Genomic DNA, 17829 nt, shown 5'->3' on the forward strand with positions numbered 1-17829 from the left:
CAAGGAAATTGCATTTTTTAAACTTTATTGCACTTTGTATTTTAATTTTGTTAAATTACTCGTTTATTAAACCTTTTACATCCTAATATTTTATTTTCAACATTTACATTTTATTTATCAAATTTACATATATGATTGTCTAATCTGATACTTGAAGCTTGAAAATCACAAAACAATATTCTCCTCTTAAGTTGACAACTAGAGTTCAAAAAAAAAAATTTAAGCATAAACAAATTTTCACACAAACAAATTAACACACCTTCAACATATTGTTTTAAGAGGATGGTTATAGTTACAACCAAAATGTTTTACAACTTTTTTAACAACTTTTTTTTCTCACCGTTAGATTAGCTCTTGATCGACGGTTTACAATTTTTCCTTCTCTCTCCTCAGTTTGTCCATCTCCTGCCATCGTTCTTCCTTGGGTCTCACCAGAAGAAGAAAAACCACCGACTGGAAGAGGAAGACACTCCATTAATCATCCAATCAAACCTAACAGAGGAAGAGATATCAGCTTCTCACATTTTATTTCGTTTTCAAAAACCCTAATCAATCCTTGTTCTTGTTCTCAGGTGATTCTCTTATTCGATGACTTCATGATCCATTCTCATTTCTTTTTTCTTTTTCTTTTTTCTTTTGTATTTTATTTTTTAAATCTCCAAAATTAAAGATAATTTAGATGTTTTCCCCTTGTTTTCGTTGGTCGCTCCATATATTGCTGTGATTGTGTTGGGTTGGGTGACCAATGAACAGAGGGCAAAAAGCAAAAGAGAGCATGGAGGTGAGTCAGATGTAGAGACAGTGCTTGGATTACATCAAATCCTTATTCATGGAGGTAAAAGCGTAAAAGCAAACAAACATTATTTGCAAATCCAACCATTCTCTTGTTTTAAAGGAAAAAGTATTTTTCGTAGAAGCTAAAATTATCTTAAAACTATGGGAAATTAATATATTTTAGGAATTTTATTTGTTTCTTTATTATATGCAGTGTAATTAAACCCGGATTGGACCGGCCGGTTAGAGATAGCCGATCCGAGTAAGCTATTAGATCGGATATGTATTAAAACCAGTGTGAACCGTTCGACTCTGTCGATTTTATTAAAACCCAGCAACTCGGATCGGTTCAAAATAAAAATCGGTAAACATCCAACTCATTAGGTAAGTCACGTGCAGTCCACGTTGCACGATGTTTACACTAGATGGTACTGAAAGTGGTTATAAAGAATGAATTAATTTCTGTGTGGGTCGATGTGGACACTAAGCTCTGTGAATAATCAATTGAGCTTTATTATCGCTGCTGTCATTGCTGGGAGCTGCGACCGGTAGCTGTTCTTGGTCTTGCAGGGGACGGTGGCATTCGACCTTTGTGTTCAACTTTTTGTACACACTACTCAGCCTCTTACTCAATGTGTTAGTGGCTCAAGGCTTAGGCCTTGCCATTGGTGCTGTTGCACTGGACCAAAAATCTGCAACCACACTTGCCTCAGTAATCATGCTATGTTTCTTGTTGGCTGGTGGGTTTTATGTTCAACATGTTCCAAAATTTATAGCATGGGTGAAGTACATCTCCATTAGCTACTATACATACCAGCTCTTTATTGGGTCTCAATATCACACTGGTGAAACATACCCTTGTTCAAATAATGGCCAGTGTCCAATTGTTGAATTTCCATGCTTGTATTTGAATATATTATTAATTTTTATAAATAAAATATAAATTTTTATGCAACCTATATAAAGGACTCAAAAATCTAAAATGAAGTAATCCTGTGATTGACTTTGTTATAAATTGGGTTGCGATTTATTTTGGTTGCACACTTCATTTATTTCTAATGTTGTGGTTTTTTTTACTTGTTTATTTCTTTCATATTTGACGTTTTTCTATTCCTATAAAAATTAAATATGCTTGTATTTGAATATATTATTAATTTTTATAAATAAAATATAAATTTTTATGTACAAACTCGCATCATGCGGTTAAACCAGTGACTCACTGATTGAACCAGTGACCTAGTACCCTGACTGGTTCGATGTCCGGGTCAGTTCTGATAATATTGATTATATGAATTTTGTCAAAATACCCTTTTTAATTCCCTCAACCTTAGAAAATAACATAGATTTAAAATTACAAAGAAATAACTTTATCTCCTAAAAGGAGAATCGATAAACCCTATTTTAAAGTCTTGACAATTATTCCAGTAAACAATATAAACAGGATATTCTTTTTTTTTTCTTTTTTTTGTAGAAAGGATATTCTTCTTTAATACTTGCATTGCGGTGTTGCCAGTAACAAGTTGGCAATATAAACACGAACTTGTGCATTTGGACAAAAATGGACGCCCATGTTTCGGAACAGTGATCATTTTGTCATTGTTGCCAAAAAAAAAATATCAAATTGTCACACTAACAGTAAATTTTGTTAAAATGCCACATGGCATATTTCGTTACACTGTGTAGCAAAATATGTGTGCAAATAATTCGTTACACGGTGTAGCGAAATATGCCGCGTCAGAATGCACAGAACCAAAAATGCCACGTGTCAGACAGGGAGAATTTAGCTACATTGTGTAGCGAAATTCTCCTTGTTTGACACGTGACATATTTCGCTATACTGTGTAACAAATTATTTACACACATATTTTACTACACAGTATAACAAAATATACCACGTGATATTTTGACAAAATTTACTGTTAGCGTGACATTTTAGTATTTTTTTTCCAACGGTGGCACTTTAGCCACTGTTCCCCTATGTCCCCTTCCTTACGTCAATCGTCATTACCATATCCTCCTTTTTCTTCTTTGTTTTTTAAGGCCATAATTAATTCCAGTGACCCTGTGATTTTGACCAAAAATAAGCATTGGCCATTGAACACGGGGATTTTGCAGTGATCAGTGCGTCAAAAAGTCTTGCACCCATTTTCAATTTCTGGCGTAGTTATATGATAGGCAAGCATCTAACATAAAATAAAATAAGATTTTATAAAAGTTAAGGAATAATGATAGGCCTTAATTTTTTATTTATTTTTTTGTTTTAAAACTTATGTTAAAGGGCCAATAAAATAAAATTCCCTCTCTGTTGACAACTTTGAAACAATCATTTTTATTTTATTTTTTAAAATTTCTCCATTTCATCAATTACCCAAATTCTTCAAGTATGTGAAATGATAAGAATATCTTCAAAGGGTTCGTTTTTTCTGCAGTTATCGCAGACAAATTATCTACAGTAAATTTAACACGATGTTATTTTGGACGAAAATCATAGTGTTTTTTGTAATTTTAATTTATTTCAGGGTTATTATAGTATTTATAATTATAATTTTTTAATATTTTAATTCTAAAATAACGTCATTTTGAAAGTAAATAGATAATTTATCTGCATTAACTGCAGAAATATTTTTATCATCTTCAAAACAAGAAAATTAAACGCCAGCTAGGAGCACGTAAACATGAATAGAAATAAAGCTTTTTTTTCTTTAATTCTCATTTCCATTTTCCTTGTCCACTTTGCACGCAAACAAGAAACTCAAAGGTGCTTTCCTCTGCGTGTGGGTCCACTTTCGTTTGCACCGTTAAGAAGAGAAACTCAAAATTAAAATACATGATCATAATGTAACATTAACATCATTCTCATGCACGTAAGAAAGGAAGACCATATCCCCATGTTCCGTAAGTCCAAATTCACCATCTCTTTCATCTTCTTATTAACCACCTTGCTACAATCTCACTCGAAAGTTGAAGACACGAAATACTCAGTTTGTAGCAGGCCATACAACTGTGGAGAAGTGTCCAACATATCCTACCCTTTCTGGGGACAGAACAGACCCCATTACTGTGGCAGCACCGAGCAGTTAAAGCTAAACTGTGAGGCAAACCAAGACACTTCATTTCAATTTGACACACAAAATTTCAGAGTATTGAGGATTGACACTTTATCTAAAACCATGAGACTTGTTCGAACAGACCTTGTCTATGATGATTGTTCCTCTGACTTGACCAACACCTCGTTGAGTTCCAAAATCTTTGAATTTCCCGAAGATGTACACAACATCACCATATTCTACGGTTGTCCCACTGGGTTTTCGTTAGGTGGTAACAACTTTACGTGCAAAGATGACACAAAGTATAGGATTGCTGGCGCACAATTTGGTTTCTATGTGAAAATGACAGAGAGTCTGTTGCAGCAATATCCAGAGCTTGAGACATGCGCGACACGTATACATGTGCTGGTTTACAGGGAAATTCCTCTGGATTCTGACGGTGGTATAGATTCTCTGAGAAAAGCTGCTGCTAATGGTTTTGACGTGTTCTATAATATTGCAGATGATGGAGAATGCACAAGTTGCATGGAAAGTAAAGGAGCTTGTGGAACGAATGATACTGCTAAGGATCAATTTTCTTGTCATTGCCCTGATGGGTCTGATGCTTTGCAATGCTATGGTCACAATACTAATCCCAGCAGTATGGCCTCTTTTCTTTTCCCTCTTGCGCCTTATTGTCTTTAACTAGTTATAGTTATAATGTTGTATTTATCTCTCAGATCATGTTCCTCTGTCTGTCTTTTTGCCATGTACTAATTTAGAGATTGGTTTGATGAAATAGATTTTGATGCAACAAGGATTCAAGAACTGAAGATGAAACATCTTGCTTGATCCAAGTTATAATTAGGAAATTTATACGACTAGCTGATGGGATATTCAAGTGTGATGATTCATAATAAGTTAGATCTATATAAATGAAGGATCCACGAACTTAATATTTTAAGATTCTGGATTGAGATATGGTGGTTGGCTAGAGGTTTCATTGACACGTGAGGGAGAGATTATTATGATATTCAAATGTGATAGAATATTAACTTCAGGTTTTAGATTGAGACACAGTGTTAGACCCACTTGTTATTGGTGTAACTTGACCCATTGGTGATAATTTTCCTTGATGGGCTACTCTTGACTGAGACTATGAACCCCTTTCAGTTCAACGGAATAGAGGTATTAGCCTGTCTAAACTCAACTAATTACATGAGCAAATTACAGTTGGGAATAGCTGTAATTGGTGGAACCCGCTATTGGGTGAACTTGAAATCTTTTGCAGGATGAAATCTGATTATGTGCGCGCGATGTTCCTATTCGCATTAAGCATAGCTATGGGTTTGGTATGAATTAGGTGTGGAAACTTTAATGCATCATTTGTCAAGTCAATGAAAACATTGGCGTCAATTCGGTTTGTTGACCTCAGCTTAGAAAAAAGCCAATGACTTTTAATTAAGTGTTTGGAACATAAATCATACATAAGTAAGATTCTAATTGAATGTGTGGTAGTGGGAGGATTACGTTCCATCACATGTAGCAATACATAAATCACTTACCTCTTTTGTTATGTATTCTATATGTATAATTCTGTGTGTATATAATAAATTGTTTACGGAAGAAAATTTAGACCAGCATATTTTTGCATGGCACAATTGTGAACGAACAATTTATAACAAGATTGCAGCAACAACTGATGTGAAACTTGTGGTAATGATCCAGCATTATCACCATCACCATTGCCAACACCGGCACCGGCACTGTTACCGCCTAGTCCTTCGTCAAACTTCCCAGACCCATCTCCACATGCTACTAGTATGTATTCTTCCTTCTTCTGATTTAGATTACGTTTTTTTTATTGATGGCATTAAATTTTCTTTAAAAAGCTAGATATTTTATTAGTATGCCCTCACCTCACCCTTATTTTTATTGGTCGGAGTTCAATGGAGGGTGATTTTATTTAAACTGGTTAGTTGAACCCAACCATGTCATAAAACAATTCATTTGTAATAATACAAAATGTACTAAACAGAGTAATCAGGCTATAAATTTAATTATTAATTATGAGAGACTATACCATAACCTCCTTAAGTGTTTGGTTTATAATTAGACTGGACCGTCTAGTCCAGCATCTCCATTCCTAGACATGGTTTTGGTTTCCCCGTAAAAAAAGGGGGAATTTTTTTTTTAAAATATTACTTTTTTAATAAATAATTACGAATAAGTTGCTGTTACAAACCTATTTACGAATTTATTACACCCATTCACGTCCAAATTAGGCGTGACCATTCACGCCTAAGTTAGGCGTGACTCCCAAGGCATTCATGCCTAATTTAGGCGTGAATAGTCACATCCAATTTGGACGTGACTCATTTGGTATTGACACATGATACAAAAAGTTAATAGTTTAACCGTAAAATTTTATAAGGCCGCAACTTTTGACTCGGGTATCCAAATCAGATAATTCTTTTTTTGATTTCACATAACTTTTCGAGATCTACGCAATGACATCTCATTTGATATATTTTATCCCTCACAAACACAGTTCAAATTTGCAATAATGGTAGTATAAAGATGGTACCAAAGTAGATTAGTCCATCTAAAGTTTGGAAAAATATGTGATACAAAACAAAGGCTGAGTCTTTATGGTTGGATTCGTTGGAAGCTTATGAATGATTTTCAAAAACAAAATTTTTCTTCCTTAAAGATTTAGAATATTTATTTAATTATTTCCTTTATTAATACAGATTGTTCAAATTGGTTTTTGAGTTTAAATCACAAATCAAATCTTTATTTTGTTTTCCTTATTAATACTAATTTTTTAATTTTTTTTACTTTAAATCACAAACCAATTCTTTATTTGTTTTTTATATTAAAAATTAAAAATTTTGATTTTTTAATTTAAATCATAAATCAAATCTTTATTTTTTTTTTTAACTCGGAAGTTTATGGTTTAAACGCTCTTATAATATCATTATTGCAAATTTGAATTGTTTTTGTGATAGATAAAATATGTCAAATGAGGTGTCATTGCGCAGATCTCGAATAGTTTTGTGGAATCAAATTTTTTTTACCTGATTTGTATACCTGAGTCAAAAGTTATGGCTTTCCAAAGGCTTACGGTTCGTAAGTTGACTTTTTTGTACCACATGTCAACATCAGACGAGTCACGCCCAAATTGGGCGTGAATAGTCACGCCTAATTTAGGCGTGAATGCCTTTGGAGTCACGTCTAATTTAGGCTTGAATAGTCATGCCTAATTTGAGCGTGAATGAGTGCTATAGATCCGTAAATAGTTTCGAAGCGGCTATGTATTCGTAATTATTTATTAAAATAGTAATATTTTACTTTTCTTGCCGACAAAAAAGTGCACAATTTGATTAGAATGATCCCCTTAAATTTAGTTCTTTTGTTTGAATAGAAGTTTTATAACCAGGATTGAGCTTTTGAAGACTGCATAATAAGATGAAGTGTTCGAATTTTGAAATTCAATATACAATGTATGTCTCTAGAGTATTTGAGTTAATTGTAATAGAGAAAAAAGTGAACGCCAAAATTGAAATTTCTTTTAATTTTAAAGGAAAAACTCAAGTGTTTCCTTCCTCTGTCATAAATTTTTAAACTACACTGCTGAGATAAAGTTGAAAAAGATATGGTGACTGAGATGTAATCATGCCATATTTGTAATTCCCCTTTCAAAATTAAGTGATTGCATAGAGTAGAATGTTCTAATTCTATCTGAATAACATTCCAACAAGATTGTCACCGGACACCTATACTCTTAACATACTCTTCTTCGCTCTCACTGTTGCAGGTCATAAATGGAATAGAAAGAGGAAACTCATTATTATAGGTAATAGACCTAACTTCCTTTTATATTTCCTCTTCAACTGTTTTGTGTAATATTTATGAGAAATCTTCAATTCATCTTAGCTAAAGGAAGAATCGCATTATCCTTCAGTGGATAGGCAAGCTTCGACAATGCCTTCTGCTTTTGTTGATGAACTTGAAATGGAAACTTACATTTTTGCCCCCCTTTGAGGACACTAGTTTGGAAGTGTAACACCCCGTTCTAGAACCAATTTGTTAACATTGCATTATGATATTAAGCACAGTTACAATCACATTGGTTCAATTAGAAATTCAGATAAAATTTTCTTTTTGAACAAAGACGAATTTAAAATAACCAATTACGTGATCATAACCATATTACGTTGCGGAATAAATGAAACTAAGTTTAACATCATATTCTTATTTTATTAGACCACACGTCGTTAAACATCTTCATCCCTTTTAATATTATATGAATTCTATACTTCCTCTATAGTTCTCATCTCTTATTATATTGTATATCTCTTTGTTAGCTTCAAGGGGTTCAAACCGCGCCCAAATCGGAGCTCTGTAGCTCGAGTTATGCCAGTTTTACTAAACTATGTTTCTGCTGATTTTTCGGGTAGAGCGTTTTAGCGCCCAACTGGGCGTTAAAACACACGTAGGCAGTGAATTTTGCCTTCTATAGGTCTTTAGCGTGTTTTAGCGCCCAACTTGGGCGTTAAAACGCCCCCTTGAGTGTTTTAGCGCCCATTTGCGCGTTAAAACGCCCAAGGACAGAGACATTTCCTCCATTTCATGAACATAACGTGTTTTAGCGCCCATATCAGTGCTAAAACGCTCTCTAGCAGGGCAAAACATGCCCTCCCCTATTTTCATGTAACTTCATGAGAGATTTCCTCCCTCTTTCACCATTCTCTTAACACCTAATAGACATCATACCATCACTTCAATACATGATCCTTAATTATGTTACTACTTATTTATCAAATGGCATCCATGCCCTTCCATCATTTCTACAATAAGAACAATATTACACAATATCCAAGTGTCTTTAATACATAACCATGGGACTTAGCTACAAAACACTATGATCAACTCCTTGGCTCCCATCAACAAAAGAGACACCAAGGGAAGTGAGCATAGGCCAAGTCCACCAAAATAAAACATGATGTACACATATCAATTGGCTTTCAAATGTGAATCCTATATATAGAACTACTAAATGTCATGCATAACCAGAATAATGCAACATCTTCATATATCAATCTAGTCCAAGTATGGCCACTTGCCATCAGAGGCTCCTGCAGCATCTGTACCTGAAAGGGGGTCCCCACAACACGGGATGAGATATATGAATACATCTCAGTAAACCAGGGGTCCTTGGAGTATTTCTCCATCCCATAGTTCACTCACAGTATAATAGCAATAACTGTAAATAATCCAATAAATACATATCTATGTAGTGTGTAAAAACATATCCACGAGAAATCCCTCGAGCTCTCAAGCTGTCCTATGGATACTCAGATGCAAAATAGTCCTACTGGCCAGCTAAACTACTAAGTATGAATTACGCATCGTCATGCAACATACAAAACATAGGAAAACACCATCCTATGCCACTCCCAAAGAATACACATACGTATAACAAAGCATTAAACTACTTTATTGCATTTACATACACTATTAACAATCATTACCCATTCCGGGCTTGGTGGAACAATAAAGGGATTAACACCCAAGGCCCAAAGGCTTACCTCAATGCTCCAATTCAACCTTTGTTCACCAACAAGTTTGCAACCAATCGAACTCTGAATTCAAGCTACGATTTGTAAAATACACACCTACACCAAGGTGTCACACAATCAATCATCTAACTCACTAATTTCTCAAAATGCTAGAACATCCATAAGCCCAAGCATGAATTTTCCCATATATTGAACAATAACCAAATGACTGTCTAAACTCATTTATACCATTTATTTATCATCTACAACAACTTTTACAAAGGGCTTAAGCTTCAATCAAGCTATAAACTACCCCAACATGCACCCAATTTCTCAAATAAAACCCTAACATACCCATCACCATAAAAATCTTGGAAAAGCTTGTATCTAATGAACTCACCTAGAATCATGCAAGGAAGAGATTGCAAGTCTCCAAGCAAAGAAAATCACTCTTTAAGCTCCTCAATCACAAGTGGGTCACCATTTTCACCACCATTTTTCTCTCAATGCAAGACTTTTTGGTAGATTATGGATTAAGGGTTGTGTTTGCCTCTCAATTCTAAGAAATATTGGTTCAAGAATCAAATGATTTGGTTGAGAGATGGAGAAGTTAAGATTTTGGAGCTCTCATCAATGGTCTCATTTCCCTCTCTTTGTCGCGCGAAGGAGATGAAGCAAATGGGTAGAGTTTCATTTGTTTTATCACTTAACATAGGTTGAGTTATCTCAACCGGGTATTAGCTCATCTATTTATTCAACTCCATTCACCACTAAATTTTACCCAAAGGTCTGGAATATTTTTCTAGGAATATTTTCACTTTTACTTTTATATTTTGGGTACTTTTATCTACACCTATTTTTACCCTATAATTTTCACTGACAGCACTTTTTACCTCAAGAGTGACCCTGATTCATTTAATTAGGTCTTATACTTAATTTTACTCAGTAATACATGCTTAATTACTTAATTACATGTAATTTACTTAGGCCTTATGCTTAACTCAACCAGCGGAAGATATCTGTCTCATGCAGTACCCTGCTCCAGGGTGCAAGCCCTCAGCATATCCTCCAATGTCTGAATGGTCCTCTCAGTCTGACCATCCGTCTGTGGATGATAGGCAGTGCTCAGTCTCAACTAAGTGCCAAGAGCCTCCTGCAATTCTCCCTAGAAGCAAGAAGTGAACTTCGGGTCCCGATCGCTAACAATGCTCTCAGGCACCCCATGAAGCCTTACAATCTCCTTCACATAGAGCCTAGCCAATCTCTCAGCAGAGAAATCTACCCGTACTGGCAAAAAGTGTGCGGACTTTGTCAATCTATCCATAATTACCCATATAGAATCATAACTAGCCTGTGTTCGCGGCAAACCTACTACGAAATTCATGGAGATACTTTCTCATTTCCATTCAGGAACATCCAGAGGTTGCAACATACCAGAAGGCTTTTGATGCTCAATCTTGACCTTCTGACATACGAGACACTTAGAGACGAATTTTGCAATATCTTTCTTCATACCAGGCCACCAGAAATTAATCCTTAGGTCCTGATACATCTTTGTAGCTCCTGGATGAACAGTGAATTGACTCTTATAGGCCTCTGTCATCACTTCCTTCGCCAACTGCCTAGGTACAATAATACGACCCTGATATAATAGTATACCCTGCTCATTGCAGGATACACCACTCTGACCTTTCAATCGTTTAGCACTTTCATTTTGCAGTTAAGCTTCTTTAATTCTGGTCAGCATTTCATTTTCAATTCTTGTAATTTCGATGTCACATATACTACTTGGAAAGACTTCAGATAAATTCATGTCTCGGAACCTCTCAATCACATCATAATCTATCATCATCGTGCTTGCTATGCTCGCAGATTTCTGGCTCAATGCATCAGCTACAACATTAGCCTTGCCGGGATGATATTTCAATTCGAAGTCGTAGTCCTTTAGGAACTCAGTCCACCGTCGTTGTCTCATATTCAACTCCTTTTGATCAAACAAGTACTTCAAGCTCTTGTGGTCACTGAATACAGCAAACTTCATTCCATACAAGAAATACCTCCATTGTTTCAACCCAAAAACGATCGCAGCAAGCTCCAAGTCATGAGTCAGATAGTTTTCTTCATGCAGTTTCAATTGCCTCGATGCATACGCCACTACTCGCTTATCTTGCATCAGCACACATCTCAATCCCTTTTTAGAAGCATCGCTGTATAATTCAAATTCACCTTCCGGATCAGGAAGTACTAACACCGGAGCAGTCGTCAATTTCTCCTTAAGATTCTGAAAACATTCCTCGCATTCATGCGTCCAAATAAACAGAGTATCCTTCGGAGTCAAACGGGTCAATGGCAGAACCATCGCATAAAACTCTTTGATAAATCTCCGATAGTAACCGGCCAAACCTAGAAAACTCCTTACTTCAGTCACCGTCTTGGGTCTCTCCCAATCAATAATTGCCTCTATCTTGCTAGGATCAACCGCCACTCCATCAGCAGAAATGACATGACCCAAGAATTGCACTTGAGAAAGCCAAAATTCGCATTTTGAAGGCTTTGCATACAACTGTTTCTCTCTAAGAATTTGCAACACAGTACTCAAGTGATCCTCATGCTCTTCCTTACTCTTGAAATATATCAGGATATCATCAATAAACACAATCACGAATTGATCCAAAAACGGCTTAAATATGCGATTCATATAATCCATAAACACTGCCGGAGCATTAGTGAGTCCAAATGGAATTACTTGGTACTCATAATGTCTGTATCTAGATCGGAAAGCAGTCTTTGGAATATCTTCCTGCTTAATTCGGATCTGGTGATAACCTGACCTCAAATCAATTTTTGAAAAGACACAAGCACCCCTCAACTGATCAAGCAAATCATCCATGCGAGGGAGAGGATACTTGTTCTTAATAGTAACCTTATTCAACTGACGGTAATCAGTGTACAATCTCATGCTACCGTCTTTCTTCTTGACAAATATAACTGGTGCTCCCCACGGGGACACACTTGGCCTGATAAACTGCTTAGCCGAAAGCTCTTCAATATGTTTCTTTAACTCGGCTAATTCCGATGGTGACATCCGATATGGAGCCAAAGAAATAGGCCCCACACCAGGCAACAAATCAATCGTGAACTCAATCTCTCTAGGAGGTGGAAGCTGCGGAATCTCATCCGGAAACACATCCACAAACTCTTTCACCACGGGACTAGTGTCGATCTCCTCATGACTTCCACCCACTAAACCCCCCACAAATACATATCCCAATGCCCCGTCCCTCAAAGCCTTTCGAACCTGCAACACAGATAGATATGGGGAAGAACTAGTAGCAGAATCATCAGCAGAAAGCACAATCCTTTTTCCACAGCAGTCTATCATAGCATAGTTTTTCGATAACCAGTCCATTCCCAAGATAACTTGAAGACTGATCATAGGCAGACAAATAAAATCCAGCACGTAGTCTCGGCCTTCATATTTAAATTCAACTTCCTTGCATAAAACTGATGTATAACACTTCTCTTCAGTAGCAATCACCACTTTCATTGGAGGAGAAATTTTGTACATACGTAAATTTAGCCCAATAGCCATAAAATCAGACATACAGGAGTGTGTAGCTCCTGAGTCAAACAAGACTTCAATATCCATATTATCAATATAAATTGTACCTTTCACAAGGTTTGGAGCCTTTTCTGATTGCTGACGGTCCATGGTATATACTCTACAACAGTCGGGACTCTATCATAGGTGGAACAAACGAAACAGGAACAACAACAGCTTGAACTGTCATAGTCCTCACTTCATTTTGAGGGCACTTCCTAGAGTAATGATCGGATCTTCCACACTTATAGCAAATAACTTCACCCGTAGCACACGGACCTCGATGCTCTTTTCCGCATCCTCTACACTTTGGAGGAGGTCCTCTATCAACAAAACTCTTTGCGTTTCCGGGCTTCTTGAATATATCGACTAGATTATTCACACTTAGCTTCTTACCCTTCATTTTCTTGTTTTTCCAATAATTTGAGCCAGTTGCTCTACTTGCATTAGATGCCTGGGCCTCAGAAGGCTTCTTGTTCTTAATCACACTATAAACTTCTTCCACTTTTCGACATTGGTTCAAAAATTTGCTAAACTCATGGATATCGCAATTAGACATCTTCCGAGATATTTTCTCATTTAGACCCATTGAAACTTGGAGGTCATCTCGGCTGAAGTAGGTAGAGCTCTCCCGTAGTTAGCATACTTTACCAATTCATTGAACTTGGAAAAATATCGGTCAATGGTCATCACCCCCTGCTTCAAATCATTATAGTCATTTTGCTTCCTTTCCCTAGCCTCCCTAGGAAAGTAGTTATCCAAGAACAAAGTCTCAAACATCCGCCAGGTGATTTCCTGGCCTTCAGCTTCCAACAGTTGCATGGTGTTCGTCCACCAATCCTCAGCTTCACCTTCAAGCATGTACACAGAGTATACCAACTTCAGTGCATCAGGGCATCTCATCACCATGAAAATCTTCTCCATAGCTTGGAGCCATTGCGCCGCAACCAATGGATCATAACCTCCAGTGAAGGATGGAGGTTTGTGTTTTCGAAAAATAGTCAATCGCCTTTCATTCGCGTCTGGCCCATCAACATGTCCCACATGTGGTTGATGAACCACAGTATGATGACTAGAACCATCATCATGGTGACTAGCCTCTTCTTCATTGTTGCTCGCTCCACCCTCTGCATGGAGAGTATGTGGAGTAGGCGTGGTAGTGTGAGGAGAAGGAGTGGGTGGTCGGTTCTCATGTCTAGCACCCCTCAGCGTCCTCAACTCATTCATCATCGCGGTCATAGCATTTTGCGTATCTTCATTCGTCTTCATCAAATTCTCATTAGCTTGACGACTAGTAGTCAACTCCCTTTGAACAGCTTCCAGAGTTTCAGCCACAGGATCAGACTGTCCACCTATTACCCCACGACCACTTCGGGGCCTAACTAAAGCAGCCAAAACAAGATCTGGCTGAGCATTGGCATTCGATGGCCTAGGGTTATTCTGGTTCCTCATCATGACACTACACATGTTACACAAAAAATGAGTTGATCAGACTCACACTCAGTGATCACAGATGCAATAATCATAAAGAGTACCAAAACAACTATAAAGCATTAAACACCAAGCAAACATAGCAATAATCCACAAGTTTCCCTAAGAAACGACTCTAATACCATAAAAATCATGGAAAAGCTTGTATCTAAACATGAACTCGCCTAGAATCATGCAAGGAAGAGATTGCAAGTCTCCAAGCAAAGCAAATCATTCTCCAAGCTCCTCAATCACAAGTGGGTCACCACTTTCACCACCATTTTTCTCTCAATGCAAGGCTTTTTGGTAGATTATGGATTAGGGGTTGTGTTTGCCTCTCAATTCTAAGCAATAAAAGTTAGGATTTTGGAGCTCTCATCAATGGTCTCCTTTCCCTCTCTCTGTCGCGCGAAGGAGATGAAGCAAATGGGTTGAGTTTCATTTGTTTTATCACTTAACATAGGTTGAGTTATCTCAACCGGGTATTAGCTCATCTATCTATTCAACTTCATTCACCACTAAACTTTATCCAAAGGTCTGGAATATTTTTCTAGGAATATTTTTACTTTTACTTTTATATTTTGGGTACTTTTATTTACACCAATTTTTACCCCATAATTTTCACTGACAACACTTTTTATCTCAAGAGTGTCCCTGATTCATTTAATTAGGCCTTATACTTAATTTTACTCACTAATACATGCTTAATTACTTAATTACATGTAATTTACTAATTAATTAGGCTAGGGCTATTATAGGAAGCAACTTTTATATATCACCTACTTTGAAATAAAAGCTTAACCTTTAGGATCAGCAAATGCATAACATGATTCTCATGCTTAATTAAGACATCAATCGGGTTCGATCCTCATCGCCCCCCTCCCCCTCCCCCCAAACTTTCTTTCAAGTGAATTTTTTTTCTTTGCACAGGTAGGTCGGCTTGTGCATTGTCTACACTTCAAACCCAGTAGGCTTTCATGTGAGGGGGCGTGTTGAGATATATAAAAAACCATTAATATAGCATCAGCTTAAGCTTTTGGATTGAATTGGTTCTTTACAGTCTCTTCAACTTTTGCTAGCATAAGTAATTAAGCATTAGGTGCAGAGTAAGAAATGATTATATCATCAACAAACCAAACATCTTAACTTTCATTTGAATTATCATAATTAGGTTTCTGTTTCTCATGCGCATATTAATTTTTAAGGTAATAAAAGGATATCAAATGTTCACTAATTCTCCAACTATATCTGCTCACAGGTGTTACAGGTGCAGCAATTGGAGGATTGTTGATATGTATTGCAATTTTCTATTTGAGATATAAATCATCAACATGGCTAGGAGATTTTGGGTTGACTGCAAAGAGTAACCAACATATTGAAGCATTCTTAAAAAATCATGGAGGTCAAACTCTAAAAAGATACAAATTATCAGATATCAAGAAAATGACCAATGGCTTCGAAGTTAAACTAGGACAAGGTGGTTTTGGTGCTGTCTATAAAGGAAAACTGCTCAATGGTTGCCCTGTAGCTGTAAAGATATTGAATGCATCCAAAAGAAATGGTGAAGAATTTATCAATGAGGTTGCTAGCATCAGTAAAACTTCTCATGTTAACGTTGTCACACTTCTTGGGTTCTGTTTGGAAGGCCCAAAGAAAGCTCTAATCTATGAATTTATGTCCAATGGTTCCCTTGATAAGTTCATTTACAGAAAAGGACCTGAAACTGCTCCACCCTTGAGTTGGGATATTTTGTATCAAATAGCAATGGGCATAGCTCGAGGGTTAGAGTACTTACATAAGGGATGCAACACTAGAATTTTACATTTTGACATAAAACCACATAATATTCTTTTGGATGAGAATTTTTGTCCCAAGATATCAGATTTTGGGCTAGCAAAACTGTGTCCCAGGAAAGAGAGCATTATTTCCATGTCAGATGCTAGAGGAACAATGGGGTATGTTGCTCCAGAAGTGCTGAATAGACATTTTGCTGGAGTTTCACACAAGTCTGATGTTTATAGCTATGGAATGATGCTGCTCGAAATGGTGGGAGGTAGGAAGAACATTAATGCAGAAGCCAGTCACACAAGTGAGATATACTTCCCACATTGGGTATACAAGAGACTAGAGTTTGGCATTGAGTTGAAACTAGATGAGGTGATGACAACAGAAGAAAATGAGATAGCAAAGAGATTGACCGTAGTGGGTTTATGGTGCATTCAAACGTTTCCAAATGATAGACCTACAATTAGTAGAGTGATAGATATGTTGGATGGCAGCATGAATTCTTTGGAAATGCCACCGAAACCTTTGCTTTCTTCTCCTACTAGATCAGTAGTGGAATCTTCCACTTCTTGAAATTATTTTCATTGTGTTTTGTGTAAACCTTCCTAGTTATACTATGAAAAGGATCACACAACATACTTGTTTTGTACTTTTTAATCATCCTGGAAAAACAAGTGGATCTCAAGTGTTAATGCTTGCTTTATTGAATGCAAAAGTCAGGCCAATTGAGGATTCATGGAATGTAGAGAAGGAGAAAAAGACTAGGCAAACACTCAGAATTGTGTGGCATGAATTGTATTTTGCCTTGATTCCTTCTAAGTTAAATAAACTTCGATCAATAGCTTTGTCCGGTGTGGATTTTCTAATAATTGTTATCGAGAACTGAGTTTCTGCATTCATCCATTGGAATATACATTGTGTTAATGATTTTATCATAGTGCAATTTTCAGTCGACTACAGATTGCGTCAAGATATAAAAATGGTCATATAAATTATGATAGCCTTCCTATTATAAGAAGAGTCTTAATAGTTAGTTGCTATTTCAACGATAAAATTATTTCACTTTAACATACCTGAGGTATGTAAGAAATTTTATACCTGTAATTAATATTCCTCTATTTAAAATCTCTACTATATCCATCACTCAAAATAACAATTCATTTTTTTTTAAAAAGAAAAAGAAAATCCTAGTATAGACCTTTAACTCTAAATAAAAATAAAATACTACTATTTATGAATTAAATATAGATAGGTAAAGACAATACTCATATAGAATTAATGAATTACATGTGAATTTTAAAGGAAGATTTTAATTTAAGTTTTCTGTTTTGCTTAGGTACTAAGTAAGGTTTGAGCTCAAGTAATTAAAACAGAAAGGACACGTGCCTAATGAGTAGTCTAATCTCTTTGGATAAGAAAATATTAATTTAATACTGTGCAAATTTATAGACAAATCGAATAGTAAGAATTTGATTATAAATTCTTGGTTGAGTTATATTTATAAACTATTTAATTTATAAACTCTTACAATTAAATTTTAATCATTGATTTTCATTAATTTAATAGGTATAATTTATTAAAATCAATAATTAAAATATTAATTAATTAA

At 36.1% G+C, this 17829-nt stretch overlaps 1 protein-coding gene across 1 annotated transcript; it reads left to right on the top strand.

The window, feature by feature from the left end:
• The first annotated feature begins 3645 nt into the window (after window positions 1–3645).
• On the top strand, window positions 3646–16879 carry LOC133295777 (LEAF RUST 10 DISEASE-RESISTANCE LOCUS RECEPTOR-LIKE PROTEIN KINASE-like 2.3). The gene is made up of 4 exons (XM_061494630.1): window positions 3646–4461; window positions 5529–5621; window positions 7621–7659; window positions 15694–16879. Exons 1-4 carry the CDS (start codon window positions 3663–3665, stop codon window positions 16791–16793), a joined length of 2031 nt encoding a protein of 676 aa, XP_061350614.1. The 5' UTR covers window positions 3646–3662; the 3' UTR covers window positions 16794–16879.
• The last annotated feature ends 950 nt before the right edge of the window (window positions 16880–17829 follow it).

This window comes from Gastrolobium bilobum, unplaced genomic scaffold (genome assembly GCF_033153095.1).
Source record: "Gastrolobium bilobum isolate Gb01-03AN ecotype WA unplaced genomic scaffold, APGP_CSIRO_Gbil_v1 utg10370, whole genome shotgun sequence".
NCBI classification, from domain to species: Eukaryota; Viridiplantae; Streptophyta; class Magnoliopsida; order Fabales; family Fabaceae; genus Gastrolobium; species Gastrolobium bilobum.

What these genes read in the sequence shown, in the direction of transcription:
- LOC133295777 (XM_061494630.1), top strand. Translation starts at nt 3,663, where the DNA reads ATGTTCCGTAAGTCCAAATTCACCATCTCTTTCATCTTCTTATTAACC. An exon ending in CCCATCTCCACATGCTACTA is followed by an intron (nt 5,622 to 7,620) that starts GTATGTATTCTT and finishes TCACTGTTGCAG; the next exon opens with GTCATAAATGGAATAGAAAG. An exon ending in GAGGAAACTCATTATTATAG is followed by an intron (nt 7,660 to 15,693) that starts GTAATAGACCTA and finishes ATCTGCTCACAG; the next exon opens with GTGTTACAGGTGCAGCAATT.